This window comes from Budorcas taxicolor, chromosome 17 (genome assembly GCF_023091745.1).
Source record: "Budorcas taxicolor isolate Tak-1 chromosome 17, Takin1.1, whole genome shotgun sequence".
Lineage (NCBI taxonomy): Eukaryota > Metazoa > Chordata > Mammalia > Artiodactyla > Bovidae > Budorcas > Budorcas taxicolor.
Window position 1 is genome coordinate 53,767,103 of NC_068926.1, and position 20,284 is coordinate 53,787,386.

The 20,284-nt window shown below is 49.3% G+C and overlaps 1 protein-coding gene across 2 annotated transcripts in view; it reads left to right on the top strand.

Annotated features, from left to right (window-relative positions):
- The window catches only part of KDM2B (lysine demethylase 2B), a 117,694-nt gene that overhangs the window by 46,440 nt on the left and 50,970 nt on the right, over nt 1-20,284 (top strand). For both annotated transcript variants that reach the window (XM_052654306.1, XM_052654308.1), the window contains exons 9-11: nt 1,676-1,791; nt 7,426-7,552; nt 9,686-10,170. In XM_052654306.1, coding sequence (XP_052510266.1) covers nt 1,676-1,791; nt 7,426-7,552; nt 9,686-10,170 — 728 coding nt within the window. The remainder of the gene's footprint in view (nt 1-1,675; nt 1,792-7,425; nt 7,553-9,685; nt 10,171-20,284) is intronic.

The window sequence follows — 20,284 nt, forward strand, 5'->3', positions numbered from 1 at the left end:
CTGGCACAGATGCTGCGAGAGATGCGGGAGGTGACAGCAGATCCGGGTTACATAAAGCCTTCGCTCCCATTCGGTTAGCTGGCGGGTTCCCCTGCCCTCCCTGCCCCGCGCGCCACCAGGTCTGTCCCACCTATTGTCCCCAGCAGGGGAGGGCCAGCCGCCCAGAGTGTCGACACAGATGCCAGCAGTGGCCTTGCAGCCTCCGGGCTCTCTTCCCAGGTGGTAGCGCTGCTCCCGGCAGCCGTGGCTACCCGCTGCTGACCCTGACTCAGGGCTGGCATGTTCAGCTCACCGAGGAAGGAGGCTGGATCTGCTCCCGCTCAGGGATCGGCGGGGAGGCCTCTGTAATTTTCCTCTGAGCAAATGAGTTAGGCTCCAGGTTGTGGGTAGAAGGCTCAGGATCTCAGGTCACCCGTGTGAATCCTTCCCCCTCTGCTGATCCTCTGTCTTTCACTGGGAGTCCCCTGTCCTTGTCTTTTTGCCTCTGTCTTGCTTGTTTCTCTCTTTGCCTCAGCTCCTGTGTTTTGCCGGCCTGTCTCCCGGGACTCCGGGGCCTGTGCTAAGCGTCTGATGCAGTGTCTAAAAAACCGAGATCCTTTCACTCACCAGCTGCGACGTCATTCACCAAGTGACTTACCTTCTCTTAGCCTCAGCTTCAGTATCTGTTAATGAGAATGGGGTATAACACCCCCTCTCCCCCAGCTCTGCGCTGTCCAGCGTGGTAGCTGGGTGCTGCAGGGAGGTCTGCTGAGCTCTGAGAGCATGATCAGTCTGAGACGGGATAGTTACTCACTGGAGGAATTAGGCGGCTCCAATCCTTACAACTGACTTCACTTTGCTGTGCCTCAGTCTTCTCATCTGTGATTTGGGGATGAATGTTGCACGTACCTTGTAGCGATCTTGAGAGAATTAGATGAGCTGAGGCCTGGAAAGCCTTCAGACCAGGGCCTGGCCCACAGGGATCCTTCTCATGACTGCAGTGCCAGCTTCTGGGCCGGGAGCTCAGGGAGATGAAAAAGCCCTGCTCCAAGCTGTTCAGAAGCTGCAGTCAGACAAGAGAGACTTGTCAGCAGCTGCAGGGCACAGCAGATGCAGAGCTGATATGAGAGGTGCAAGAGACCACCTGGAAATGGGCCGTGGGTGATTTTGATGGCAGGAGGTGGCCTCAGGCAGAGGAGGGCATCTGGGTCCTGCAGTCAAGATATCAGGAGCCTTAGCTGTGGCCTCGAGCCATCCCTGAGTAATCCTTGACCCCTCCTGAGATGAGGCATCTCTGGAATGATGCGGAAGAGGCTTCGCGCCATATGAGTAGCCTGAGTGAGGGGTTTCCAGCTCCCTGACTGGCAGTGGCAGGGGACAGCCTGTCTCTGTTGGCGTCTACAGTTGGGTTTTTCATAACACTTTGTCATCAAGGTTTTCAGGACAAGGGGCTGGTCTGCAGCTGCCCGCCCTGGCTGGACTTGAGCTAGCCAGGGGTCTTGGCTTGCAGTGGTCCAGTGGGGCTTCAGGTCTGGGTCCTCCAGGACAGCTAGGAGCTCAGCTATCTGCATCACATAGCCTGAGCATCCTCGGGTGTTCACCCAGGCCTTCCACGCAGTCTTACTTGTGTGCCTAATGGGGCATTACCGCAGGGCCAGCTGCTGACCCTTTCTTTCCGTGCCCTTCCCCACCCCAGGCTGGATCCATGCAGTCTACACTCCCGTAGACTCTCTGGTGTTCGGCGGGAACATCCTGCACAGCTTCAACGTGCCCATGCAGCTGCGGATCTACGAGATCGAGGACAGAACGCGGGTGAGGCGGCTTCCTTTTCTTCTCGTGACCGTGCCAGCCCCTGATCTCTGCCTGGTCCTCGGGGCACATGGGGCGGTCCTTCCAAAGTCCTTCCTGGCTCCTTGTCCCTCCTGAGTTCCCTGCCTCAAGGCAGGTCTTGGTCCTAGTTCTCTGGGGCAGGGGGTGCCCACGAGAGCCTCCACTCAAAGCCCCGGGTGTTTCTGTTCACCTCCAGACCCGTGGCGCCCAAAACCCCCTTGTCGAAGAGGAAGTATCTCTTGAGAAGCACCGTAAGATGTCAGGAACTCTGGTTCTTCCTTCTTCCCACGTGTATAAAGGGACACGAGGGAGTGGGGCGGGGGTGGAGGGGTTGGTGGTTCATGGTTGTGCTGGTAGTTTGGAGCAGGGGTGGAATCTTGGGAAGTAACTCAGATCTTGACCATGGGGGCATCCTGAGGAAGCCAGTATTGATATGTGAGTCCGCTGGCGGACTGTCCCTGAGCTCCGTCTCAGTGTCTGCTTGCTGCTGTTGTGGGGGGGTCCCTTGTCTTCTTGACACGAAGTCTCCCCTACTTCGTGCCCCAGGAGCAGAGTCCAAGCCTCAGACATCTGACCTGGGTCCTCCACTCTGTTCCCATTCCACAAATTTCCTCTGAAAATCACTGTCTCTTCCATGCCCGAAACTGACCCAGTGTCCCCAGGCATTTGAGACAGCTCTGAGAATGGGAAACCAGGACACAAAAGGCCTACTTCTTCATTCTTAACAGTTATTCAAATGTTTCTTCTCCCTTTTAATTGAGATGTAATCCACACAGACAAAGTGCACAGTTCAGTGGCGATTAGCATGTGCCTATGTTGCACAGCCATCACTTCTAATGCAAAGGGGTTTTCATCACCCTAAGGAGAAACCCTGTCCTCAGTAGCAGTCACTCCCCACTCCCCCATCCCCAGCCTCTGGCAGTCACTGGCCTGTTTTCTGTCTCTGGATTTGCCTGTTCTGGGTATTTTATGGAAATGGCATCGTATAACCTGTCCTTTTCTGTTTGGCTTCTTTCACCTAGCAGCCTCTTCAGGGTCCATCTACAGTTGTGATGCTTCTCAGTGCTTTGTTCCCATGGCTTAATTCTATTTCATTGTATGGGTAGACCACACCTGGCCATCTCGGGCTTTGCCTTGGAAGTGACTTTTGCCCCAGAGAGGGTTGCCATTCATGGACCCTCTCATAGAAGCTGATGCTCTGTGCTCAGGGTTCCTGCCTTTCTTGGTCTTGTTTCCAGGCGTTGGTCTGCCTGGAATCACATGCATGGGTCAAAGTCTTAGCCACTCTGTGTGCACTAACCTTTGCAGTAGTCCTGATGTTGAGGAGCCTTGTCCACAGGTTCCCTGGGGACCACTCTACGCTGTGTTCAGTGAGCAGGTGTGCTCACAAGGGCGAGTGCATATCTTCAGCTTGGTGGGTTTGCTACTGGGATGCCTGGATCCCAGGAGTCCAGCTTTGTGGAATTTCATGCCTCTCTTCTGTTGCCTGCCGACCATCCCTCTCCTGGTCTTGGGGAGGCCAGTTCCAGCCCTGGTCTGGAGGCTGCTGCCCCATGGCGTTCTAGAGAAAGGCACCATTTGGGTGCCAGTGGTCAACTTGTAGTCTGGGTCAAGAGCTGTCTGGGACTCTGGCCAACTGTCCTTTGGCCAGCCCCTAAAGAATGGACCGGTTTGTTTGCGAGCAGACGGGTAGGTGTGGGAGAGCAAAGGAGAAAGGAGTCAAGCACACAACTTTCCAGGCAATTCCTAAAAGCCGGAGTCAGGCTGGGAGATTTCTAAAGGCTTCAGCAACTCACTTGGCAGCTGTCCCCGCTCCCCCCGAGGGAATCTGGATCCTACTTCTCCATGGATTGGGGTCCTGTCGTCATTCTGTTAGGAGCCCAGCTGCCCTCCCCCGTCAGCAGGAGGCGGGAGGGAGGGTAATGGAGTGGAACCCCCAGCGCCATGCTGAGCTGCTGTGGAATATCGTGCCTACATCGAGATGAGCACGGCAGGGCCCCCTCCCCCAAGGCCCACTGTTCCCTGTCTCAGTGGGCATCCCATCTGGTTTCCTGAAGCAGGTGGATGGGCGGGGGCTTGCGGGGGAGAGGTCGGGGGTGGGGTGGGGGGAATGGGCGCAGGCTGGGCGGGAACCAGCAGCAGGCTGTTTAATCTGCTTTGATTTCTGGTCTTTGGAGAGGGCTTGGCTACAAGGCACGATTGTTTATGTCTTAGGAGCCAAAGCAGACAAAAGATGCTGGGAAGAGAGCCCTGGAAGCCAGATGAAATGCCAGGGCTGCTCCTCGTCAGCTCGCTACAGCTTAATTCTTTATATCCCTGTGAGCTTTCTTAAGAAGGTTATGGCCATTTAAAAATAGTTTTTCGAGAGTCCGAAAACATGGATTTGCTTGGAAACCAAATGCCGGGGGCGGGACAGAGGAAACCATCAGTCTCTAAGCCCTGGGGTGTGGGCTCGATTTAGAAAAATCATTTGCCTTTGTGGCCCAAGGTGGGGGACCTCTCCATAGACATCAGGGGAACCCCAGTGTTCTCTTATGTTTAGGAAGCATGTCTGGCTCTCATGATTGGAATTTTTCTCATCTGGATGAGAGGTGACCACCCTGCTGCCCATAAAGCAAGCATGGACAGGTGCAGATGTTCTGAGACTGGGTTTTTCATTTCCTGACCGTCTTTCCCCTCTCATTCGAAAGATAAGCAGAGGGGTGAAGAGCTAACCAAAGACTGGATGTGTCGCATGTTTATTATTTGAAGATAGCATCTCAACAACTCTCACTCCATATTTTTAACTCCAGTTGGCTTGATAAAGGATAGGAATGGTCCAATCGATCACTAAACTGCCGTCTCTCATATTTATCTTTCTCCCCCCACCCCACCCCAATGTCTCTAGTGAAAACAGCCTTCTCAGGAAAGGTAATGAATGCCAACATGCCCCATTCCCTCTCAGCTAGTGAATCTATTTGGAAATTGCAGATAATTTATCCTTCCTCTCACCTTTCCCCTACCATTGGATTTTTTTTTTTTTCCATTGACTTTTTTTTTTTTTCCAGGAGAAAAACAATTTTTAAGACACTTCCACCCACCCTCATATTTTAGTTTCTCAAGTCCTTGAGACCTTGGGGTTCTAGATGCACCGAAACATCTTTGGTTCTGATCTCCTGAGGTCACTCAGCTCCAGGAGGAAGGGCTTAGGCCAGGTGCCACTCGAATGGACCTTTGGGAACTCAAACTGACCCCTTGAGACCTGCTGAGAGATTGATTACTCCCCCAGGCTGGGAGCATTGCATGCTTTCTGACTGCCTTGCCTTTCGATGATCAACTCAATTTGGTGAGGCTCCGAATGTGTCAACAAGTAATGTTGAGCAATCGTGTGTTTAATGTTCCCAGGCATGTGGCTGAAACCTTTTGAAGGCGAAGGGTGGAAGGCGACAACCTGTTTGTAAGTCAATTCTTTGCAAATTTTGTTTCCTGCGGTGCTCTCTTGGAAAAAAAAAATTAAAAAAAAAAAACAAAAAAACACAAAAAATAATTCTTCCATCAGTATTTGTTTTCACCCAGCTGGTTTCCCTTGGGTTCAGCAACGATGAGGGGAGACTTATCTTCCTCTCCGGAACTACAAAACAATTTTTTTCCTAATCTAGAAAGATTCTCAGGTGCCATGGTGCCCATCAGGGCCAAGTGGCTCAGACAGTTTTCCAAATTTGAAAAGTCAAAAGCAACTTGAGAGTTTTATCAATCAAGTCAGGAGATGCGAGGGAGGGTCTGAGAAGAGGCAGGCCTGCCTGTCCTCAACTTGCTCTGTAGGTTTTGACTATTTGTTTCAAAATCTCTTGGCCCTTGTTCTGGAGTAGGGTTGGGGTGGGGCTGAGAACCACCCCCTCCCCAAACTCTCTTCACAGGAGGCCAGGAAGGCCTCAGACCCAAGAGCTTCTCTCCTTTTCAAACTCTGGAGAACACTGATCCAATGACTGAAAAACAATGAATACTCTCCCAGCAATAAAACTGGGGTTCTTGGGAAAGCAAGCTGGAGCCAAGGAAACCGCTAAATGATATTCCCAACTCCATGCATCTCCCCAGGAGCTCAAAAGCATGCGGCAGCCAGAATCTCATCCTAAAGCATACTGTCCCCCAGAGGCAGGGAGATCAGATGGGCCCAGGATGCAAATGGGAGAAGTGGGGACAGGGCCTTGCAGTCGGGAAACTGAGTCAGTGGGATCTGGGATGGATGGGAGCTGGAACTGGGACTCTGAGAGGGCAGAGTGGGGGCCTTGTCCAGGTGGACACCAAGAGAGGCAGGAAGACCGGATTTTAGGGATGATGGAGTTGATGGAGCGTCTGGGTCTGCCTGTATTTGCCTTCTTCCCAGATGTAGAATGTCACCTGTTGGTTGTCAGCAAAGCAAGGTGGGAGAGTGCGCTTCTTGACACCCCATTCCCTGAGTTCCTAGAGGACAGGAGAGGTGAGGTGGGGTCTCTGGCCCCCATACAGATCCCGCAAGGCTGATGCAGGCTCGGTGAGAGGGTCCAGGAGTGAGTGTGGACATGCGGGAGCCATGAGTGGTCTCAGAGAAGAGGGCCCAGCTGTGGGAGACGGACCATCTCCCACCATCCTCGCCCTCTCGGGATGTAGTTTCTGGAAGGCTCCTCCATGCCAGGGCCATCAGTGTTATTGCTTCTTTCCCATCTCTTGCGGCCGTCTCATCCGTATAGAGCCTGTGCTGCCAGCCATTGGAATCCCCCTGGGGCCCCTGGCCTTTTTCACAGCTCTGATGCACCAAACTCTCAGCACCTGTACTTCCTCTCCTGTAAGAAACAGTCAAAAGGGGATCTCCAGTTGGACGCCTGCTCCAGACCCAGGGGGTGTGTCCTGCAGTGTTAGGACTGTCCCAGGTCACACCGGGGACTTGTGTCAGAGGGAGTCCTCTGTGGAGCTAAGGCTGGCAGTGCCAGGTGTTGTGGGGGAGGCGCAGAAGGTGGGCTGAGGCCCCGCCTCTGATGGCAGGAGAGGCCACACCCCCTCCATCCTCATTGGTCCGTCTGTTGTGGCCTCCTCTTGAGTACAGGAGATGCTTGACAGCCTGTCTACAAATGGGTAAGGTTTGGGGTTTGATTTCTGTTTTTCAAGCCGGGAAGGAGTGGTGGTAGAATCTATGCAAGGATTTTTGAGAATGGGCAAGGAGCCTGTGTCTGTGGTAGCTAGAATCAGGCAGGGGCTCACAGCCGCAGGTGCCTGCGCCCTCCGCCATCAGATCAGGGGACACCTCTTTCTCTGCATCTCCCCGAAGCACAAAGTGGACCCTGTACAGCTTTCCCTGCGCAAAGCTCGAGGACCTTTGCAATGACGCTCTCACATAGGCCTCTTCCCCGCTCTTCCTCCTCATATGTGCATGCTGGTATCTTGCCCCTTTCAGCGCTTCCCTCCAGCCCATACCCCTGCCCTCCCCCCCCCCCCCCCCCCCCCCCGCCCATTTTCCTTCACACCATTTGTGCTCTTGCTAAGATGATGAAAATGACTCCCACTCCCAGGAACTCCCCCATACCCCATCCCAGTACCCTTCTTTTCCGCCTTTCTCCTCTGCCCTCCAGAAACTGACCTCTGCTCCTGGATCTTTGCTTTCAGGTGCAGCCCAAATTCCGTTACCCCTTCTACTATGAGATGTGCTGGTATGTCTTGGAGAGATACATGTACTGTATGACCCAGCGGTCCTACCTCACTCAGGAATACCAGAGAGAATCAATGCTTATTGGTGAGTGAGCCTTGCTTGGCTGCCTCAACGGCTCAGCTGCAGCAGAAATAATTTTTTTTTTTTAATTCTCAGCAGTATTATTTTTCCATCTCTAGGTCGGTATTTCTATTTGTTTATCTTTAAAGATTAGTTTTTATTGAGGTACAGTTGCTTCCTGATGTTGTGTTAGTTTCTACTGAATAGCAAAATGAACCAGCTATACATATACATATATTCCCTCCTAGAAGTAATCATTTTCAGTGGGGCTTTGGGAGTCCTGGGTTCCAGGAATTCTTCTGAGCCAGTGTTATCAGGCAAATTCCTAGAGACTCTTGAGGAGGGGCAGGGAAGTCATCCTTCTTAGCTTCCCACTTGAAATAGTCTTAAGTGAAGGAAGTCATGACCTCCAACAGAGTCATCTTGGTGGCCCCCAGGTTTTACTAGTTGATTATACAGAGGTGGGGAGGGGCTAGTCCCCTGGCATGGTTACTGAGACAGGATCCCCACCGAGCAAAGTTTCCTGGTTCATTTTTTTTAATCCCTCCCTGGCCATCAACTGATTTTTTTTCTCCCTGCACTAGAGATTAGATTTTTGTCTGTCTAGAAGCAGTCCTAAGAGATTCAACCAGTTCCTCAAACCCCAGGCCAGTTACAAGCCAGAGGGAGGGGTGACCAGAGTTGGGGGTGCAAGCTTGGCAGAGCGGTGGGTGGTTTTGACAGAGGCAGGGAGAGAGCATTTATAGCTGCAGCTGCAATGCCCTGCCCTGCTGCTATTACTTGAAGGGACATCACACTCCCCCCACATATAGCTCAGTCCTGGAATCTTGGCTCACAGGCACACACCCTGAAGTTGTATCTAGCTCGTGACGGCCTCGAAGAGCTATCTGTAGGAAGAATATGCTTCTTCCCCTCAGCCTCTGAGCTGGTACAGTCAGGGGTTTCTTCTGGATGCTAGAGTCACTGCACCTCACTCACTGCATCTTTCTCATCACGGGATAGAAAAATGGGGTCGGCCCGTCTCCTTGAGGGCCTGAACAATTTCTGCTGTGATTTACAAGATGTTTAGATTTGTTTTCTCCCTCTTACTAAACCTCTTCCTTCCTTCCCTTGACTACTGTCCTGACTTCCAGGGGTTTCAGGCCTGACATGTGATGAAGAACCAATGTTTCTGCTGGTGGGGGGGCGTCTTGATTGGGGAGTGCCTTTTGGAAATTCAGTTCTGTCTGGGGTTCTGGGGCGGGGGTGGGGCCTCTGTTGTGATGTAGCTACATGCTCCCTTGGGGACCGAGGCTGGATTTCGTGGCAGTCCACAGGACCAGGAAAGAGAGGGTCACCACTCTCACTTGGAAATTTAGGGACATAGAAGAAAGTTCCTCATTCTGTTCCATGCTTGAGAGGAAGTTTTAAGGCAACGTTTGGATCACTGGTACCCACGTTTCTCTTCAATTTTCTTGTCAGTTCCCCCCTACCAAAGAGAAGTGGGCATATTTGGGGGACACTTCATTTCTTGAGCGCTAATTTTGTGCCAGGAACAATGCTCTGTGATGCCTTATTTAATGCTCACTATGAGTGTTCAAGGGAAGTATTTAGTGCCTATATTTTTTAAAGAGCATTCTTGAGATATAGTTCACATATCATACAATTCACCCTTTTAAATATGTACCATTCAGTGATTTTTAGGCTGTTCTCAGGGTTGTGCAGACACAAGCACGGTCAGTTTTTAGAACATTTTCATCATCCCCAAAGGCATTCTGTACCCTTGAGCTACCATGTCCTTTCACGCCATGCCTGTGACCTCAGCCCTAAGCAACCACGAATCCACTTTCTGTCTTTATGTAGTTTCTTCCTGTTCTGGACATTGGACATGAATGGAATCATTTGATATGTGCTCATTTTTGCTTTATTTTTTCCCGTATTGAAAGATACAGTACCAGGTGTGTTCAGAGAGGCGAGGCAACCTGTCAGGGTACACACAACTAGGGAAAAGCAGAGCTGTGTCTGGCTGATGGCAGCCTTTCTAGGGCCTGAGGGAGGCAAAGGCCATTAGAATCATCAGAGTGGGGCTTCCAGGGACTTCCAGCAGGGAGTTTGGGATGTTCATCTCTTTCTTGTGACATTCTTCCTCCACGCCTCCTGCCCCAACCCCATTCTTAGATGCCCCAAGAAAGCCCAGCATAGACGGCTTCTCATCTGATTCCTGGCTGGAGATGGAGGAGGAGTCCTGTGAGCAGCAGCCCCAGGAGGAGAAGGAAGAAGAGGAGGAAGAGGAGGAAGAGGAGGAGGGTGCAGATAAGATCCCCAAAGCATCCACCGATGGCCCTGCCTCACCCACGAGCACCCCATCCGAGGACCAGGAGGCCCCCGGGAAGAAGGCCAAAGCCCCTGCCATGCGGTTCCTCAAAAGGACTCTGTCAAATGAGTCAGAGGACAGCGTGAAGTCTGCCACGATGCCCACCGACTACCCCAAGACGCCCACCGGCTCTCCTGCCGCTGAGGTCTCTGCCAAATGGACCCACCTCACCGAGTTTGAACTGAAGGGCCTGAAAGCTCTGGTGGAGAAACTTGAATCCCTCCCGGAGAACAAGAAGTGTGTCCCTGAGGGCATCGAGGACCCCCAGGCCCTCCTGGAGGGTGTGAAGGTGGGCAAAGGGGGTTGCCTCGGGCTGGGCAGCTAAGGAGGGCTGGGCAGGTCTTGTTCAACATACAGATTCTCGAGGGTAGCTCAGCTCCAGGGAGCTTGGGACAGACTGTCCTGGGGGGATGTCCATGCGTGGAGAGGGACCTCAGGTCCAAACAAGCCCATCTGGGGTATCCGAGTAGAGGCCACCATTGAGATCCCTGCAAGGGGATCTCGTAGTGGAAGTTGGTTCTGCAGTTGACAATGAACACTCTCCTGGGACGTGTTGAGAATCCCAGCCGTTGAGGACAATAGGGTGTCACTACTTAGAGTGTACCAATAGTGCTGTGGTTGGGCTTGGGGACAAACTCCTGACATCATGGCCAGGGAGACTTGCTGCCCTGGGCTGGCTTTTTCACCCCAGCGGATGCTTCTGTTTCATGTGAAGAGGTTGTTCATCCTGGTTGTCCCCTAGGTGACCATCTCAGGTGGGCCACCAGGATTGAGAGGTCTCCAAGTAGAGCCTAATTATTATTAATTTTTTAATTTTAATTTTAAATTAGAAGATAATTACTTTACAGCATTGTGATGGTTTCTGCCATACATCAACATGAATCGGCCATAGGTATACACATGTCCCCTTCCTCTTAAACCTTCCTCCCACCTCTCTCTCACCTCCCTCCCAGGGCCTAATTATTGAGCAAGCTCATTGAGCACCAGCTGTGTTGGCCATAGGGGAATGGGAAGCAGGCAGGTAAAGAAATCAGGAGGAAATTCCCTGGTCTTCAGGACTTGATGACTTCACCACTGTGGCATGGGTTCAGTCCTTGTTTGGAGAACTAAGATCCTGCAAGCTTTGCGGTGTGGTGAAAAAGAAATTGGGAGGCAGGGAATTGAGTGCCACTGTGTGTACCCAGGTCATGGGAGGGGGGTAAGGGGACATTCATTGGCCACATCAGGGCCAGGGCTCTGGGACAGTTATGTACAGGGGATTTGAGTTGGGCCTCAGAGATTACATAGAGTTCTTCAGATGGAGAAGGCTGTTCTAGGCAGACTACAAACATGAAGTGTATTTAAGAAATAGGAAATACACTGGAGACCTTGTCTGATAGTAATCATAATATTTGTTGAAAGCTTGTGTGTGTGTGTGTGTGTGTGTGTTAGTTGCTCAGTCATGTCCTACTGTTTGCGATCCCATGGACTGTAGCCCACCAGGCTCCTCCTCTGTCCATGGAATTCTCCAGGCAAGAATACTGGAGTGGGTAGCCACTGCCTTCTCCAGGGGATCTTCCCAACAGAGGGATTGAACCCCGGTCTCCTGCACTGCAGGCAGTTTCTTCACCATGTTGAAAGGCCTGTTGAAAGCTTACTCCCTGCCGGGTAGCAGGGCTCAGCAGATGCTAGGCACCTGACGAGGACGTTGACTCAGAGAAGTAAAATGACCTGCTTGAGGCCACAGCTCTATCTCCTGTATTTGGACAGTAGGGTCAGGATGAAGTCTTCAGAGTGCCTGTGTGGCTATCACTGCATGGAACTGCCTCCTATCTCGGCATTGGTAATGCTTTTGGGTGTGAGGCCTCAGAGATGTTTGGGCTTCCTTCTCCAATGTCTGATTCTCAGGAGTTGAAAACTGAATTCAGGTCTCTTGTTTGATGGCTGCAAACTCAACCCAGGATTTGTTAATTAGTTCATTGGTACATTTGTTCACTTAGAAAACATCATGTCAGATCCTGGGATATAGAAATATTAAGACTGTTCTGCTGCCCTTGAGGTGCTCAGTGATCAGGGGCTGAACTCTTGGGGTCTAGTGGAGGCGAGACCTCGGGCTGTGTCAGGTAGCTTTACAGGTACCACCAGCAGAGGGAGCTGGTGTACAGGATCATTAATTCAGGTATACTGCTAAGGCACTTCAGGCGTGTCCGACTCTGTGCGACCCCATAGATGGCAGCCCATCAGGCTCCACCATCCCTGGGATTCTCCAGGCAAGAACACTGGAGTGGGGTGCCATTTCCTTCTCCAATGCATGAAAGTGAAAAGTGAAAGTGAAGTCGCTCAGTCGTGTCCGACTCCTAGCGACCCCATGGACTGCAGCCCACCAGGCTCCTCTGTCCATGGGATTTTCCAGGCAAGAGTACTGGAGTGAGGTGCCATTGCCTTCTCCGCCCCCTATGCTTAGAACTTGTTAAATGGATGAATTCTGCAAACAGAAAATGGGGACAGCATATCCCAACTGGAAATATGGCATAAGCCAGAAGAGACTAACATTCGTTACTGCTCCCAGATGGCACTAGTAGTAAAGAACTTGCCAGTGCAGAAGACGTTGGCACAGTCCATAGGGTCACAAAGAGTCAGACACTTAGCATGCATGCATGCAACCTTTATTGAGCATTATCCACATGCCAAATACCTTCCATGAGTTATGATCCTGGCAAGGTGGGGACAGTTACTATTCCATTTCTGAGACAGGAACCTGAGTCTCCGTGAGATGTGATCATCTGCCCAAATCATGTAGCTAATCAGCTTTTAATCATGATGTTTGTTGTTGTTTGGTCTCTAAGTTGTGTCCGACTCCTTTTGCTACTCCATGGACCAGACAGGGCTCCTCTAACCCATCAGGCTCCTCTGCCCATGGAATTTTCCAGGCAAAAATACTGGAGTAGGTTGCCATTTCCTTCCCCAGGGGATCTCCATAATTCAGGTATATCTCACTTTATATAGCAGGTTATTCCCTGCAGATGCTGTGAATTCAGATCTTATGACTCTGGGAAATTGCCAAGTAAAAGAACTTTGTGATGAATATCCTTACAAAGCATATCTTTACTTTCAAATAGGTCTTTTTAAAACTGATTCTTGACTGATTTGGAGGTTGCTTCACCTCTCAAGAGTTTCATGAAAGTACCCATATACACACAAAAGTTTGCACACAGTCTCAGAGGGTTTTGGACTCCTGAGCCTGCTCCAGAACCCCAGCTTAAGACCCTCTATTCTTATGGAGTTTTAGATATTGGCTTTCCTAAAGGAAACCTTAGAATTGTGCAGTGTGGCTACTTTTCTCTTCTAAGGTCCTATAAAATGAAAGCAAGGTATTTTCATCAATAATATCATCACTAATAGCGTTAGAGTTCCAAAATGTTGTAAATGAGTTTAAAAAACACACGTTCATCTGAAAAGGAAGTGTTGTGGAAAGCCTTTTTTACTTTATGTTCCTGTGCAGTGTCCCTAGTTCCTGGTTGGTCAGATTTCTTTCTAGGAACAGGATTCAGCCCCTTGTATCCCTCACCTGTGCCCACCTGATGGCCCTCTGAGGCTAGATTCAGCCTAGGCCCTGTGATGGCGTGAAGGAGGCCTGGGGTAGGAGCTTAGACATATCTCAAGGATCCCAGCCTCTTTCCTCCCCAACCCCCACCTTGGGGCTCAGTGGTAGCTCATGATGATGTGTGATAATGAATGGATTTCAATTACTGTGTGCTCCTATAGGTCTTTTTCATATAGAAATTAATTTAAACCACCTAGCAATCCTCTGTGTTACTTTTGTTACCCCCATTTTACAGATGGGAAAATTGAGGTACAGATTAGGTTAAGTGCCTTGCTCAAGACCACACGTACTGCTCAATAGGGAAGTCCATGCTCTTACCTACTAGACCAGGCTTTGTTTGGCTGCTGTAGAGAAACTAATTCTCTCTCTTCTCAGAGGCCACTCTGAAATTAGGGAGAAGGTATTAAGGTGACTGTTAATTCTTTACAGAACAGGCAACACATTTGTTTGGTCCTGTAAACAAAAACTGTAAATTGGTAGTCTTAGGACAAAATCTAGCCTCTAGGCATGGCATTTGACCTGTGCTGTATTGAACATAATTTTATAATTATTTGCCAATGTTAAAAAATCAAAAGAGTAAGTGAAAAAGAAAAAAAAAATCGAGAGAGTTATATAAAATATCTTGGCTATCCTGGCTCATGTTTCTGACTGACTCTGAAAGTGAAAGTGAGTCATTCACTCGTGTTCAACTCTTTGTGACCCCATTGACTATAGCCCACCAGGCTCCTCTGCCCATGAAATTCTCCAGGCAGGAATACTGGAGTGGGTTGCCATTTCCTTCTCCAGATGACTGACTCTAAGCAGCAAGAAATGAGTAGCAAGTGATCTTATATACCCCAGTCCCCACCACTCCCTACTGCCTTCTGAGTGTTGGCTTACCATTAGGCTCACACATCTCTTTTTGGTATAATCCAGCCAACTTAGCTTATTTATTGACTTAACTTGTCTTCAGAGATATTTATGGTCTTGAGTCTTATTTGAGGAAAGCCTTTTCGGGCTAAAGAGCTTATAAATTGGGTGGACAAGTCTCCTTAAAGCCTCAGGAAAATCAGGGCCTCTGCTCTCATCTCTGAGTATTGTATGGCCTGCGTCGGGGAAGTGGACCAATCGCCTTTTCCAGCGTAGGGAGAGCTGCTTCCTGGCTGTCTGGTCAGGCCATCAGCCCCTCCCAGTCCCTGGAGACCCAGAAGAGATTTTGAACCTAAGACTAGCTTCTAGAATGAGGATGTTGTCACAGAGGGCGAACAGCTTCTTCCTGGCTGCATGCTTTAGGGCCTTTTGTTCTCTCTTCTCAGATGTTGGGGTTTCTTTTGCACTGGCTGAGAAATAAAAGTCACCTCAGGAATGTGGGTTCCAGATTGAATTCTTAGCTGATGCCCCCTGCTCCCACTACTATTGCATGATTTGTGTTTCTCACCAGTGTTGGTTCCCCCTTGATGGTTGATCAGTCATGATCTTTGACTTTTGTGGCAAAAAGATGATGTCCTTTCTTCTGTCTCTTTCTCTGAGGCCTCAGAGATGGCTGCTAATGGTGGCGCATGGTAACCAGAGCCCCTGAGATTAGAGACACTCCCCAAAGTATTAATATTAATGTCACTCTCCAGATGGCTAGGTTTTAGCTTTTATCAGAAATTCTTTTTTTTTCTTTCATTCATAATGTACGTTTTTAAATTGTGGTAACGTATATTTACCATTTTCACTAGTTGATTAATTATACTGACTAGATCACCAGCTTAGAATCTTCAAGAAAGAAGATTTATGATTTTCACCATTTTAAAGTGTGCAGTTCAGTGGGATTAAGTACACTCACAGTATTGTGCAGCCACCACCTCTGTCTAGTTCAGAACTTTTTCATCACCTTAGGCAGAGCCTTAGACCATCAGCAGTACTCGCAGCATGTGGGCTCAGTAGTTGGGGTTCTGGGCTCCAGAGCACAGGCTCAGCAGCTGTGGCTCACAGGCTTAGTTACTCCAAGGCAGGCGGGATAGTCGCAGATCAGGAATTGAACCCCCGTGTCTTCTGCATTGGTTGGCGGATTCTTTACCACTGAGCCTCCAGAGGAGCCTGACTCTCTTTTAAGACAATTATTCTGCTAGGGTTGCAGGATATTGGCCTGTGTGCAATGGGAAAACAGGAAATTGGGACATGAAACGTGCTTTCCTTCAGTTTTGATTTCTGTTCTTAGCTGTTTGCTGTGTGGTCTTGAGCAAGTCACATCACCTTTCTGTTTACTTGTATGTAAATCTAAGATATTAGACTAAATGTGCTTTGTTCCTCCAGAGCCCAGATTCTGTGGTTCCTTGGACATTCAGAAATGGGTAATTGATTGAAATCAGAGTATCTTCGCTGTAAAATAAGGATAGTAACAGGGACCTAGGTCACTGAATTATTGTGTGGGACAATGAGGTAATGAGCACCTAGCTATTCTTAGATAGCAGGCAGAGGAGAGTCAGACTGGCTTTGACCAGCTCCCCACCCTTCCCATTATCTTTCCCTGCCTTTCAGCTTCTCTGTCCCCGCTTAAGGGTTAATGATCACCACCTGTATTAGTTTCCTAGAGCTGCTATAAGAAAGTACACAGACTGGCTCAAACAACAGAAATTTATTGTCTCATGGTTCTGGGAGCTAGAAGTCTGAAATCAAAACTATGCTTCCTCTGAAGCCTCTACCGGAGGATTTTTCCTCGTCTCTTCCAGCTTTTCTTGGTTTCTGGCAATCCTTAGAGCTCCTGGGCTTGTAGCTACCTCACTCCAGTCTCCGCCACGGTGTTTACACCGGCAGTCTGTGTTTTCTGTGTGTCTTCTCTTCTCACAGGGACATCAGTCTGTAGATTAAGTCTCATTCTAATCCAGTATGGCCCATTTTCCAATTAGGTCATACTCTGAAGTTTTACATGCGCTTGAATTTTGAGGGGCAAAGATTCCCTGGAGGAGGAAATGGCAACCCCCCCTCCCGTATTCTTGCCTGGGAAATCCCACGGACAGAAGAGCATAGAGAGCTATGGTCCAAGGGGTCGCAGAGTCGGACACAGCTGACTTGAGTGCGTGTGTGTGTGCACACACACATGTGCTGTTCAATTCAGTGCATTGTCTTTTTCCCTTTTCTTTCTTGGATTGGTAACCATTAATTGGTAGATAGACTAATTCATAGTGAGATGGGAATTGGCCTGCATGCTGTCCTTTCTTGAAGAGTCCATACTTTCAACTAGAACTCAAGGAAAGAGCTTGAGGCTCCTGATGGGAGAGAAGGAGGGCATATGGGCATTACTCTGCTGCTGCTGCTGCTGCTAAGTCGCTTCAGTCGTGTCCGACTCTGTGCGACCCCATAGACGGCAGCCCACCAGTCTCCACCGTCCCTGGGATTCTCCAGGCAAGAACACTGGAGTGGCTTGCCATTTCCTTCTCCAATTCAGGAAAGTGAAAAGTTAAAGTGAAGTCCATCAGTCGTGTCCGACTCCTAGCGACCCCATGGACTACAGCCCACCAGGCTCCTCAGTCCATGGGATTTTCCAGGCAAGAGTACTGGAGTGGGTTGCCACTGCCTTCTCCGGGGCATTACTCTAAGTAGTTGTAAATGACTTGAAAATAACCAGATGCATTGCAAGCTTGTGAGGACTTGGGCCTAAGTGCGCAGTCACCACTGAGATAGGAAATGGGAGAGTCTTCATTAGATATGTTTTTGTCAGGTGATTCTGCAGCTGTCCTTGTTAATTAAGATAATACCAAGCTCTCTTTTACATGATTCCGTGCTCCCTTGGCTGCCAGAGTATCTGGCTAGGGGTGGAAACACCAGTACACTGTGGATAACCATCTTTCTTATTGCATGGAACTATGGGGGCCTCACAGAATTATGAGACTGATAGAGTTGTCAGGCCACATGGAATTGTGGGCCCTGCATGGCATTACGGGGCCTCGGAGTTATGCAACTGGTGGAATTGTGAGACTGCATGGAATTATGGGGTTGCATGGAATTATGGGGCCACATAAAACTGTGGGTCTGCATGGAATTGTGGGATTGCATAGAATTGTGGGTCTGTGTGGGATTATGGGACTGCATAGAATTATGGGGCTGAATGGAATTGTGGGTCTGCAAGGAATTGTGGGGCTGCCTGGAGTTATGGGACTGCACAGAATTATGGGGCTGCATAGAATTCTGGGGCAGAGTGGAATCAAGGAGCTGAAAGAGACAGTGAGGGGTGACTGCTTTCAGGTGTTACCGTTTTTATTTTTAAACACTAAAAAAGAGATCAATGGTATTGCTCTTTCATCAAAACCCAATTGGGAAACAATCCAAAATAAGAGTGCATCACCCAGACAGGTATTATCTTTTAAGACCAAAGGTTGTGGAATCGGGCTGACTCCCCTGCATCATCCATTAATCAGCTGACTGCTCTGAGGGAATGTAGTAGAATAGGGATAGAAAGAATCATGCCTCATCGAGTTTAGTAAGGTGACATATTTAAAAAGCTTTAGAACAGGGCCTTTAAGTGCTCAGTGAGCGAGAGCTGAGCTCACTGATACTGTGGAGTGAGAGCAGGCTCATTAAGGGTCAAGTGTGAGAGTGTGTGTGAAACTCATGACTGTAAAAGGAAGGTGTGTGCAGCTTTTCTCCTTTGGGGTCATCAGGTCTGCGCCCGAGAACACACCTGCTTATCTAAGTTGCCCTTCCTGGGTCTTGCTGTTTGTGAAACAGTGAGATGTAGAACCCCGACCTCCAACACTGTTGACTTTTTAAAAGTCATCATACCCGGCCTGCTTCAGAGGAGCCAGAAGGTGGGAAGCCAGTGGGAGGGCTACAGCTTGTTTTGCTCACACCCTGAAGATGACCCAGAGTATAGAAAACAGGGAACAATCAGATTCAGCCTGGTCAGGGTGTCAGGCTTCCAGTAGTCGCTGAGGCTCTTCTGCTCAGGGCTGCATGTTATACTGAGCCTTGGGTTTGGTATTTTGGATGAGCTGTGAATGGATAGAGCGTTGATGCAGGGATAAATGAGACAGGCCTGTCACCTAAGGAGCCAAACAAGCCACATGTATTCTGAGTCCGCTGCTGGTACCATTTCAGGAGAATGAAGGAGAGCAGTGAGGGGCAGAAGATCTGAGTTCTAGACTGCTGTGTACCCCTAGGCCTGAAAAATGGATGTGTTGATCAATGCCATTTAGGGGTCCTTTTGGCTTAAAATTAGCTTCTTGGTCCCTGAATCACATTTTTATCCCCTCTAGTTGTGCAGCTAAATCAGCTTTTAAACTGTTGTTCCAACTAAATAAACTTAAAAAATTTTACCCCATGCTTGCTGCTGCTGCTGCTGAGTCGCTTCAGTCGTGTCCGACTCTGTGCGACCCCATAGACGGCAGGCCACCAGGCTCCCCCGTCCCTGGGATTCTCCAGGCAAGAAAACTGGAGTGGGTTGCCATTTCCTTCTCCAATGCATGAAAGTGAAAAGTGAAAGTGAAATGGCTCAGTCATGTCCGACTCTTAGCGACCCCATGGACTGCAGCCTACCAGGCTCCTCCGTCCATGGGATTTTCCAGGCAAGAGTACTGGAGTGGGGTGCCATTGCCTTCTCTGCCCCTATGCTTAGAACTTGTTAAATGGATGAATTCTGCAAACAGAGAATGGGGACAGCATATCCCAACTGGAAATATGGCATAAGCCAGAAGAGATTGACTAACATTCGTTTCTGCTCCCAGATGGCACTAGTAGTAAAGAACTTGCCAATGCAGAAGACGTTGGCACAGTCCATAGGGTCACAAAGAGTCAGACACTTAGCATGCATGCACGCAACCTTTACTGAGCATTATCCACATGCCAAATACCTTCCATGAGTTATGATCCTGGCAAGGTGGGGACAGTTACTATTCCATTTCTGAGACAGGAACCTGAGTCTCCGTGAGATGTGATCATCTGCCCAAATCATGTAGCTAATCAGCTTTTAATCATGATGTTTGTTGTTGTTTGGTCTCTAAGTTGTGTCCGACTCCTTTTGCTACTCCATGGACCAGACAGGGCTCCTCTAACCCATCAGGCTCCTCTGCCCATGGAATTTTCCAGGCAAAAATACTGGAGTAGGTTGCCATTTCCTTCCCCAGGGGATCAAACAAGCCCCGAAGTGTGGACAAAAATAAATAAATAAAGATGTGTTCAAGGCCTGTGAATGTGACCTTACTTGGAAAAAGGGTCTTAGCAGATGTAATTAGTTAAGGGATCTCAAGAAGTAATTTTGGATAGGGTAGACCCTATGCCCTATATGCCTTCCCTTCCCTACACAGGGATCGAACCCGAGTCTCATGCATTGACAGGCAGATTCTTTATCACTGAGCCACCAGGGAAGCTCCCTTTAATTGTGATGCACTATGACAAATATGGTGTGTTAGTTTCCTGTGGGCTGCCGTAACAAATGACCAGAAACTTGGTGGGTTAAAACAATAGAAATTTATTCTCTAACAGTTCCAGAGGCTGAAAGTCAGAAATCGAGGTGTGCTCCCTGGGAAGGCTCTGGGGAGGATCCTCCCTTGCTCTTCCAGATTCTGATATTGCCTGGGGTTCTTTAGCTTGTGGTTGTGTCATTCCAGTCTCTCCCTCTGTCTTCCCATGGCCTTCTCCTTTATGTCTTTGTTCATATCTCCTCTCCTTTCTCTTATTTTTTAAAAAAATTTATTTGTTTTTTGCTGTGCTGTGTTTTTGTTGTTGTGCGGACTGTTCTCTAATTGTGGCAGGCGGGGACTACTCTTCATTGTGGTGCACAGGCTTCTCATTGCAGTGGCTTCTCTTGTTGCGGAGCGCAAGCTCTAGGGTGCATGGGCATCAGTAGTTGTGGCCCCAG